The sequence below is a fragment of the Pleurodeles waltl genome, chromosome 9, assembly GCF_031143425.1.
Source record: "Pleurodeles waltl isolate 20211129_DDA chromosome 9, aPleWal1.hap1.20221129, whole genome shotgun sequence".
NCBI lineage: Eukaryota > Metazoa > Chordata > Amphibia > Caudata > Salamandridae > Pleurodeles > Pleurodeles waltl.
Genome location: NC_090448.1, coordinates 1,154,847,979 through 1,154,859,217, shown reverse-complemented (window position 1 = coordinate 1,154,859,217; position 11,239 = coordinate 1,154,847,979). Strand labels below are relative to the sequence as shown.

At 42.7% G+C, this 11,239-nt stretch overlaps 1 protein-coding gene across 1 annotated transcript in view; it reads left to right on the top strand.

Annotated features, from left to right (window-relative positions):
* The first annotated feature begins 451 nt into the window (after nucleotides 1-451).
* Nucleotides 452-11,239, top strand: part of FAM98B (family with sequence similarity 98 member B) — a 35,052-nt gene continuing 24,264 nt past the window's right edge. Inside the window, exons 1-3 of the mRNA XM_069209009.1 lie at nucleotides 452-722; nucleotides 7,564-7,712; nucleotides 9,988-10,122. Coding sequence (XP_069065110.1) covers nucleotides 685-722; nucleotides 7,564-7,712; nucleotides 9,988-10,122 — 322 coding nt within the window. The 5' untranslated portion in view covers nucleotides 452-684. The remainder of the gene's footprint in view (nucleotides 723-7,563; nucleotides 7,713-9,987; nucleotides 10,123-11,239) is intronic.

Here is an 11,239-nt window from a genome sequence, read left to right as displayed (position 1 = left end):
CTCCTCGAGCGCAGGGACCAAGTACAGAAAACATGCGAGGCTCGCTGTTTTCTGTCCGGCTCGTGGACTACTTTTTCTCTAATATATTAGCGCGATTTCGCTTGGCAGAAGTCGAGCGCTTTGCATAGTTAATTTAACTTTTTCGGGTTGTGTACATAAATGCACTTTTGCCCGATAGATGAAAAGTCGGGTTAGGAGTTTACAACGCGATCAGCTCTAACATGAGCAAACGCGAGACCCGTTGCATTGCAAATGCTTGTTCTAGGTTTGCTACAGCTTGCTCGATGCGGAGCGACCTCCACGGCTCCTCTTCCTTCCTGGGCGTCTCCGGCCCTCTTTTTCCTGCCATCCACAGGTAAAGTTAGCGGTCTAGTTCTTTTTCTGAGCCCTGCGAGGGCGCCTTGGCTCGTTTGAAGTACCTCTTCCGGGTCGGGAGCGGCTGCTGCAGGTTGTACTTCCGGCCGGCAGCTCTGTGGCTTTATTCCCTATTGTTGAATCCTGGGGCCCCGGCAGGTCCCGTGCGTGAGTCCGAGGGGGTGACCCGGCCGGTTTCCGAAGGTTGTATCCGGTGCTGGGGGCCGCGGGTGGAACCCTTGAGCGGGGCTCGTGTTTCCGCGGGGTCCCCTGCTGCGGCTGCACATGCTGTGACCCCGCACGGTGTGTGTGAGCGGGCCCGGGCTGAGCATGGAGGCCGACCTGCTGGACACCCTGGAGGAGCTGGGGTAGGTCCGGGGAAGAGATGCAGAGAGAGGAGCAAGGTGGAGGGGGTGTGGTGGTCTGGTAGGGCGAGGGCACGTGTTTTACAATCACACCAGAGGTGGACACAGCTCAGGTGCTGCAGCACGCATCCTGTGTGTGCATGCGTGCAGTGCATCCTCAGGTGTGCACTGAACTTCCAAGATAAGGGCGTGCAATGCAGCGGGGGGCGTGAACCCTGCATTCGGCTTTTCACATTGGGCCTAAGGAATAATTAAAATGTGAGCAGCAGGAGAATGGAAATAAGATAATCTTCGTGTGCCCTAAACTGACCTGTGGCAGAGGTATGGCACTGTAAAGTGTAGTGCACGTTCAGCTGCAATAATCAGGGTGACTGCAGTCTGAGATAAAAACACCTCTATATATAGGCGGCAAAGGATAACCTAGTTGTAGGTGGTGCATTAAAGCATGATGCACTATGAGCACCGAGTAATGGAAATGATATGTTGTGAGGGAATAGTGTTGCGAGGGAAAATGTTGGTGAGCATCAAAGCTAAAGAAGTAGAAAGAATATCTGGAGAATCAAAGGCTTACAGCTTACATGTGATGTGTCTTACTGGCGGCCCTCTTTTGAACAGCTGACAATCTGAGGCTGGGATTTCACAGAGTATGGTACACTTGCATTCAAATCTATGGCGTATATAGGGACCCCCTGAAATACTAAATGGTTCCTGGGGCAGGGGAAAACAGAATGCATAACACGAAAACCACACCACAGACAATCACATTAAAAATATATATAAATATTCTACTCATTTATAATATCAATATTCATGGCTCAGATAAAATAAGCGTTGTTCTCAACTCATCTTTATTTTTCTTCACATACTATCTCATATGCATATCATAATATCAAAGCTCTATACAAAAACTCTATTGAACCCTAGAAACTACAATCCCATTCTCTACCATTCGTACCTCCTCATACCTATCCCAGACATACTGCAAACGCACATCAACCACATATTGTAGATGATCAATCTATCCCCTTAAAACGCTATTAACATACATTCAAAACCTTATCGAATAAGTTGGCGCCTGTATGTCTGTCTAGAGCAAAGTTACTAAGTTTGCGGTGGGGCTGCATAAAAAAAAAAAACAATGCCCTACTAGGTAACAGCTGCTCGTCAATACATACAAATCCAAAGAATCAACGCATTCAAGCAGGTCTGAGTAAAAGTTGCTTCGTTTTCAGGATGACGATCACTCTCACACCAATACTTTCCTCTCAGCCACTTCACCACCGGTTCCAGGATACTGTCTGTAATCTACATGCCAATCTTAACTGTGCATGTTCTATGAACAGTGAAAGCTTATATTAGTTTGCTCTGCCTGATGTTTTGCAGGGAATGGGACAATACACTCGGTGCTTTTGTGAAAGAGGGATACTTGCTTTGCTACTGCCGTGCTATGCATGTTCTGTGAGGAAGCAAAGCTTGCACTGTTGGTGTTCGAATTGTACATGTCTGTGATGGGGAACCTTGCACTGTCTCTGCCCCAGCTGTGTCTCTCCTAGAAAGGAGAGAAATGTCCTCTGTTTCTGTCCAAGCTGTACCAGTTCTAAGAAGAGGTCTTTCCACTTTATGTAGCCCCATCCTATGGAAAAACAAAGGATGTGTTGAATGCACGTGCATAACATTCCCAGTGCATTTGAACTTTTTTGTGTGTGACCCAGGGCAAAAGCTTGTGGCAGGGCCCTGACTCAGAGTTCCTGGTGTTAACCCGGACTTTCCAGAGTGACTAAACGTTTTGACCCTGTACAATTACTTTCCTGTGCCTCACTTTTGATTTTTCATGAGTTTTCATGAGCTTGACATTTCAGAGCTCCTTGAAATAATTCAGTTCAGGATGTGCACTGTGTGATAGACCATAGTATTGCTCCAGCTATAAAAAAAAAAAAAAAAAAGAACCTTACATAGGCGAAACAAGACAACGTACCTCTTGCGTCAATAATATAATTATCAGGCAAGTAAGAGTTTGGTTCACTAATACTAATAAAGGCAGCTCAGTACAGAGATATAATCTAATGTGGTAAAGTGAACCAGTCCAAAGTACTCTTGTTTTATTTAAAAGTTTGTGCCTCAGCTATAAATAAGCAACACCCGTAGCAGGACGGAGGGTTCTGGCTGAGCATACAGCTGTTTTCCTCAGCCAGGTTGCTTTTCCAGAAGAGATGCAACACAGATGGGACTGTGGTAAGTTATGGGACCCGTCTGTCGCTGCTTCATATCCACTTCCCTGTTGGCTCTGGTAGAAAGACAGGAATTGTTTTGATGTTGGCCGTGTGGGTTGTGGTCTCAAGGCCTGTGTGCCCATGCCATCCACACCCAATCAGCTGTAAGTGTCCCAAAACAGCATGCGCTATGCCACACATTCTGACAGGCTTGCCAATAGCGTGACAAGGGCCTGGGGAAATGTACACAATCTGCTACCCCCTTTACGATGCTTGTTAACATGCCATTTGCACCACATACTGTATCATTCTGTTTGAAATGAGTTATCTATAGTCCCGAGGAAGACACTGGATTCCACAGGTTCCATATTCAAACATTGAAGCGTGGCACTGGAACAGAGAAGCAGGGTTCATTGCTTGGCCCTCCTGTTTGTAATCTTGTGGTAGGGAGACACCAGTAAAAACAGTTTTAACTTGCCCACATGCAGTTTTAACATAGGTCTGCCCGTTTAACAACGGGAGTGTATGGATGTTAACATAAGAGAGATAATCTCATTTAAATTAGGGAACTGGGAACATGTACAACCGGTGAAGAATAGTACTCGGATGCTTCCCACCACTAGATGTGGAACCCATTGATGAAGCATGCCAAAGTTAGGTAAGGGCTCGTCATCCTATATTAATACATTAATGTATGTGAATATATTAGTACATGAATATATGTTGACTCCATAAGAGGTTTGGCTATTTTCTTCCAAGAGTTTTGTACTTATTGTGTTGGTTTATGGAAATCCGGCAACAATTTTTTAATGCCTCCCACTTCCTCTATAGTGTGTTAATTACTTGTGTTGTATCTCTAATGTATGTGTGAGACGACTTTGTGATGTCCTTTTAGGTATTGTCACCTGTACTTTACTTATTTTTTTCTGTTGAAGAAGGTTGCACTGTTACTGCCCCTATTGCACATTTGTTGTGCTGTGAAGCTTCGCCCACACGGAGGGGCCGCCACTGAAACCTATAATAGATTTGTCGTGCCCTGACATTTGTTGGAGACACATTGGTGAATTAGACAAGCTGTTGTCAATGTGAGTGGCTGCATGAAAGTTTAGAGGAAACCATTCTGAAAATATCAGTTAATGGACCTGGTGTGTTTGTGTGAGCTCTGATGATGGACTTCTGTTTGCCAAACTTTGAAATGAGCATTGTAGCTTGTATTGTTTATACTGGCAGAGCTATCCTGAATCCCTTACTGTGGATGGTGCTCACAGATCTTTTCACACAGCCTGCTCACATTTGGTTTAATGTGTATAGTAAAGTAGGAGAATGTAGAGGACGAATGTCTGGTTTGTTTCAAACAGTGACATAGTTCTTCTCAGGAATGCAAATTCATTGGATTTCAGACAGGCCACCATGGCAAAGATGTTGATTTCTTTTGTCTTAACTATGCTGTAGTATGAAGGGAATGTTTGAGATGTCTGCAAAATTCGAGGTGACCCTTATAGAAGTGTAACATGTTTAGGCATACATTTATGAATGCAACATGGAAAAGGCTTGCGGTTTTCTAAAGTGCAGAAACACATGATCACATGGACCTCATTTTGCAAGTACAGGTTATCGCAGAAGCAGGTGAATGTTCTCTTGTTCATAGAAACTCATAAGCAGGAATAGTAGTGAGGGGGACATAGGCACGAAAGGGAGCTAAAGATGGGACTTTTAACCCCTTTTAGACATCTTAGTGAAAATTGGAAGCAATTGTAGGTTGTGGGGCTTAAGGAAACATGATAGTACATGCACAGATGACCAGGTTTATGCGAGGAGCCGCAGACAAACATAACAATTATGAATGAGGGTGGATGGATGTTTGTCATAAGTAAAGAGCTTTGCTACACCCTCCAAGACATATGGGGGCACAAAGAAGCGGGACTATGTTGAACTGTTCTTACGATGTTAACAGACTTTCAGTGGCAGCCTAACTGACAACCCAAGCCACATGCTTACAAGAGACAGTAAACGTTCCAGGAGGCCAGGGAGAGTTTACGCTAATCTTACGCTTTCCAAGGTTACCAGACCCCTTGGTGTGTTATCAGGTGGTCTAGAAGCTCATGGAATCATTCCTAAATGAAAATTATGTGATTTATCTTATACTTTCGTACGTGGCCTGTTGAGGGGTTGGAAGTGAGAAGGACACAATTATGTTGTAGAAGGAGGCCCCAAGATGCGATGCACCTGAGCCATGTACTTTGGGCGTGTACACCCATAAGAGTTGTACAAAATGAGACGTGAGTTCTTACTAACCACATGACAGAAGGTGAATACTTAGGCATGGCTGCTGTAAGATATGATGACCTCACCATGTGAAATCATCCTTACAAGAGCTCAGAATAAGGAGGAGGAATGCTTTGGTTTATTTGGACAGATGATAATGATCAGAAAAGAAGAGGTTGTGTTCCTACAGCACAGTGTTGCGTCAGGTTCTTGAGGTCACATCTGCAAAAGTTGAAAGACAATTTTGAAATGATACAGTAGCAATTCCAGCAATCTACATGCATACAGTGAAGAAAAGAGAAACACACGTTGCAAAAGAGATGGACACTATCCAAGAGAGGACTGTTGGCATCTTCTTAGCAGTGCATCTGCAGGTCTCAGTAAAGGACTCCAGGAAAGGAAGCTAAGGCCAAATAGTAAAAAATATATTTACTGGTCGATGTACATCAGTTGATTTGCTTGGTAGAATTAGAAAAACTGTAAGTTAAACCTGTAGGTATGGCATTGGGGTTCAGAATTTGAATCTGTCAATGCTTGTTTTGTTTGGAGAAACAGAGTCCTCGACAATATATATAAAAAAATAATAATTGCTACAAGCAAAAATGTTTTATCTCAAAAAGCACACATTGCTATAGTTGTCCCTGACACTGAAGGGAATTCCTTAGTGCAGTGGTTCCCAACCTGTGGTCCGGGGACCCCTGGGGGTCTGCAAAGCCTTCTCAGGGGGTCCGCGAGAGCCTAGAAAAGTAAAAAAATATTGACAAATTAGGTCCCCAGCTTCCAGTAATGACTCAGGCGGGGGTCCCCGGATTCCCATGATGATTCAGTGGGGGTCCCTGGGTTCCATTAATGTTAAAGTCGGGGTCCACAGAAATCAAAAGGTTGGGAACCACTGCCTTAGTGTGCAGATATACTCTGTGAAAGAGCAGAATGCCATAACGCAAGGTGAAGTTAGCCCTTGATTGAAGAGAGCTGGCTCATTGACCCAGTGCCGTTGTAAGCAGTACAAAAATGTGAACAACACAACAGCAGACCAATAAATGAAGAGGGCTGTCAAAAGCCCTCTATAAATAAGTATATTGTATATAATTGAATTATAGCCTTTATCCAATGCCAGACCTTAAAAAGCTTCGGCCAGGCAGAGAAGCAGGAGTGAAGTTTGGAGAAACGAAGATTTTGTGATGGGTAGAATTGATGTCAGATCATTTCAGCAATACTCCTTGTTTGCTTTTTTGCTCATTTGCTTTCGCAACTGATCTTAGTCTCTTTTTGCTTTCACAATATGGGGGTTCATTACAGATACCATGGTCTTTAGCCGCATTCATACCACTAGCAGAAATACCGATTCAGCAGGGTGCAATAATATTGCATTTAGAGCTCCACGCCTCAGTGCAAGTTTTCTCCTGTTCCAAGGTGCACAAACTGAAAATGTTGGATTTTTTCCATAGTGCAAAAACGTAGGTGAAAATTGTGCATGGGGGAAAAACACAGTTATGGTAACATTTGCACATCTTTAAATCGCAATTCAGGCACAAACTCCTATTTGTGGACAAAATGGGATTTCCCTCGTAATGATCTCAATGTCAACTACCATGAATTCCAAGACTGCTTTTGCTCTTGGCACTGTTGTTGGAAGGCTATTGCTTAAGACCTCACTTTCTGTTAACAACAATCTTCTGATGTTACTTTCCCAGGAAGCCTTTTCTTGTGACCACATATTTTAAACCAGGAAAGTGGTTATTAACTGAGCTCTGTTTATACTCCTGGTCTATGTATATGCCACTGCCATACTTCTCTTTGCTGAGTTAATGAGGACAAAATACATGCAAGACTTTCAACGTAACCACTGACTGGTTTTTTTCTCCATTTTGGTTTATTGTATGTAGATCTGTTTTATGTGACTATCCTGGAAATCTGACATGGTTCTGGCTGTCCTGGGCCTAACCTGGATACCCCTGCCAGGCACCTTGGTAGGCCTGATCTAGTGTGTCCCTTAAATATTTTTATGCCTTTGGCTATGCTTTCTCTGTAACTAACATATGTACTCCAGATGGACCTCATCAATGAAATTGTGTACAAAGATGCAAGTTGTAGTTTTCCAGTCCATGCATTCCCAACTGTAAATAGGCCACACTGTTGTGTAGACTTTGATGAGCGACCATGCCAACAGCTACTTTTTGCGCACCTGCTTCTCTTCCTACTAGAATTGCATAACTTACTTTGTCTTGTGCTTTCTTTTTTTTCTTGTAGGCCATGTACGCTTACCCTGTTTTCGACATTTGATTCCCCATATCTATTCTAAGTTCCAATTAAGTCTTCTAAACTTTAGGATCTTGTGTTTTGTAATACGTTTTGATGTTACGCTCCAGGTATGAAGGTCCTTTGCTAGAGGAAGAGGCATTGAAGAAGGCAGTGGAACGAGGTCTCTCATCGCCTGAGTTTTCGGAGGCATGCAGCTGGCTGTGTTCTCAAATAAAGTTGTTGTGCGACCTAGAAGAAAGCGTCAGTGCTATAGCAGGTATTCTCACTATTCTTTATCTTTTAGTCCTGTCTTGAGAACTTACCTGCCTACTTTAAACTGGACTGAGGTTGGGGTGTATAAGTTGCTTATTGTCGCTGTCTGATGAACTCCCAAAGTATGCTTGATGTGCCAAGTTCGCTGCTGTTATTTTATTTTGTGTTTTGCATTTCTCCTGCTCATGTTGACAGAACACTCACCATAGCTTATCCAGTCCCTTTCCCCAGTTTTGTAGTATGTTAACACTCCAGTGTTTCTGGCCATAATTCATTAGGTCGAGCGTAGCAGTGCGTAGGCGCTGCATTTCTGACGTGCTGGTATGTATGTGGGCTTTTAACCACGCCCACCACACGCATGCTCATCACTATCACTCATTTGTGGGCATGCCTTTCAAAAATCCTTTCTTTTAGTTGGTAAATGCATTACGTTTGTCCCTCCTAAGGACGGTTTTATTACCGCCTTGGGACCGGCCCTGTTACACGGATAATTGCACATTTGCTGATAATTTTGACTGCGAGCGAACTTCTTTTTCCTTTTGTGTGTCCCCTTCACGTTCACGGCGCCACTTTGAATTGGTTTGCGTATGTCAACTGTATTACTTTTTATTTTCAGTTTGTATGGCAAGAAAAGTCCAGTTAGTAATTTACAACGCTAATAGCTGTAACTCGAGCAAACGCGAGACCCATTGCTTTGCAAATGCTTGTTTTTATTTTACAATGATAATGTTGTCTGACTTTGCAAAGCTCCTCAGAAAACAAGACTTGCACATTTTGCTAACAGTTTGCTTCTCATTTACATTGTGCACAGTTTAGCTTAGAAATGACATTGTCGACAGTGTGACGTGTTTTTTTTGTTGTTTTTTTAAAAAAAATTTGAATGCCCGTTTTATTGTGTTTTCAACTGAAATGTAGGTTTTCAGATTCAAAAGTGTGGGACTAGCTGATACCTTTCCATGAAAGAACTGTTCAAATTCTCCTATTGAATTGCCTACAAAGTCAAATGTTTTTATTGTTTCGTACTGTAAAGACCTTTGAGAAACAAGGCAATGTATAGTTGTAAAACAAAGATGTAATTAAACGCAATACAATGGAAAACATATTCAGTGTATCAATGGTCCATCCTTCTGAAAGCTACTGATAGTCCCAGAGATCTCATTGCCGATAAAGGAACGGCAGAGTCTGATCTGTGTTTACGCAATAGTTCAGATATCGCGTTCTGTATGGTGAAAGCAATAAACGGTTTAAAGCAAATGGACCCCCAGAACATTAAAAGTGGAAAGAAAACAAAATGTACCCATTTTACTTCATTAGGCCTTTAACACACGATCTGTGATTTAGGACAGTTCTCACTTTAAGGTTTTCCACTCTCCGCATTCAATCTAGGGACTCATGTTTATGTCTGCACCACACATATCTCTGCCAGTCTCCCCAAAGATATAAAAAGTAAGAGACTGGTTTTTGTCTTTTTAGTCTTTTTATTTTTTAAATCAGCAAAGCATAATAAATCTTTATCACTGCTCCTCTGGAAAAAATGTAAGAGTTGTTTCCTCGCAGCCACATATCCTCACACTGGAGTAGAAAGAGGACCCATCAAAGGACTAGTATTGTTATCCAGCTGGTTTGCCTGATATTTTGGGTCATTGTGCTATGGCTTAATGATTAGAACAGGTAAATTAATCACAGGGGTGCCCTCAACTCTCCTCAAAGAACCTATGATTCTAGATGTGGTAAATCATCCCAAGATGTACACCCCAGCTACATTCTAAGAGCTTGAATCGTTGAAGATCAAGGTAGGCCCTTCCCACCATTGAATATCTTCCTTTCAATTCATGATAGTTAATCTGTCCATCCCGCACCTTTAACAGACTGCCATAGAAAATCAGTTGGAAGGAATGAAGTTGTCCCAGTAAAAAAAAGGAACAGTTTGTCCAGTCAGTCGGGTTTAATTATTCAAGTGCTCAAAATTTGCAGGCTTTGCTAGATATTTGATACATTATCTTGGTAGAATTCAGTGTTGGTGTCGCAGATGTCAATAAAATATAACTCTTTATATATAATATCCTGCGTGTAGTTGTAGCATTTTTGCCTTCAGTGGGGACAGCGAGAAGTATGCTGGAATGATGTCCATCCGCCCTACTTCTCCACCCATTCCTCAGTGTTTTAGTATTTGTGTCCCTCATTTTCATTGCTGCAGCCACTCTATGCTTGTGGATTGAACTCTGCCAGGCTCATGTTATTAGGACGAGAGATGTTCTCATGGCTCCTGTTTCTTTCAGACGGAGATGACATTGAGAGCCTTCAGTTGGAGATCAGTGGCTTCCTGAAGGAAATGTCCTGTCCGTACTCTGCGCTTGTGTCAGGCGACCTCAAGGACAGATTGACCAAGGGCGAAGATTGTCTAAAACTTCTGTGTAAGTCCTTCTACTTTGTGATGTCCTTTTTTTCGTGGATTTGTTTTTGGCACTTATGTTTACCAGCACAGCAAATTTATTGTTTACGGTCAGCTGTTACTCTAAGCAGCAAAAAAGGTTAGTTTTTTGTTTAACGCAGCTCATTTAATTTATCCAGATCTCTGAGATGTAAATATTTAATGATACCCTGTTAAATGGCAACGTGTTACCCAGCATTATCACTGTTCTCCAAAGTTTGTGAGAATGACAGTCTCTGTTAAGGAGTAAAAACAAATGTGCAGCACAATGTGACAGTGTTGTTCTGTTTGTGGTAGTGCAGATACCAGAATTACCCCCTCCTATTGATACCCATGCAACATTAGCAAGCCCACTTGAGCCACAGAGTCTTATCTTAAGCCCCCTCCCACCCTCTTCCCTAAAGCACTTCACCCTGCTGCCTTCGACATCCGAACAAGTCCCCACAAGAACTTGAGGTCACAAAAGATGTAGGTAACGTTAATTTTTGTTTCAACCCTTGGGTTCCACTGGTTATTATAATGGATGATGCCATTTACAGGGAGTGCAGAATTATTAGGCAAATGAGTATTTTGACCACATCATCCTCTTTATGCATGTTGTCTTACTCCAAGCTGTATAGGCTCGAAAGCCTACTACCAATTAAGCATATTAGGTGATGTGCATCTCTGTAATGAGAAGGGGTGTGGTCTAATGACATCAACACCCTATATCAGGTGTGCATAATTATTAGGCAACTTCCTTTCCTTTGGCAAAATGGGTCAAAAGAAGGACTTGACAGGCTCAGAAAAGTCAAAAATAGTGAGATATCTTGCAGAGGGATGCAGCACTCTTAAAATTGCAAAGCTTCTGAAGGGTGATCATCGAACAATCAAGCGTTTCATTCAAAATAGTCAACAGGGTCGCAAGAAGCGTGTGGAAAAACCAAGGCGCAAAATAACTGCCCATGAACTGAGAAAAGTCAAGCGTGCAGCTGCCATGATGCCACTTGCCACCAGTTTGGCCATATTTCAGAGCTGCAACATCACTGGAGTGCCCAAAAGCACAAGGTGTGCAATACTCAGAGACATGGCCAAGGTAAGAAAGGCTGAAAGACGACCAC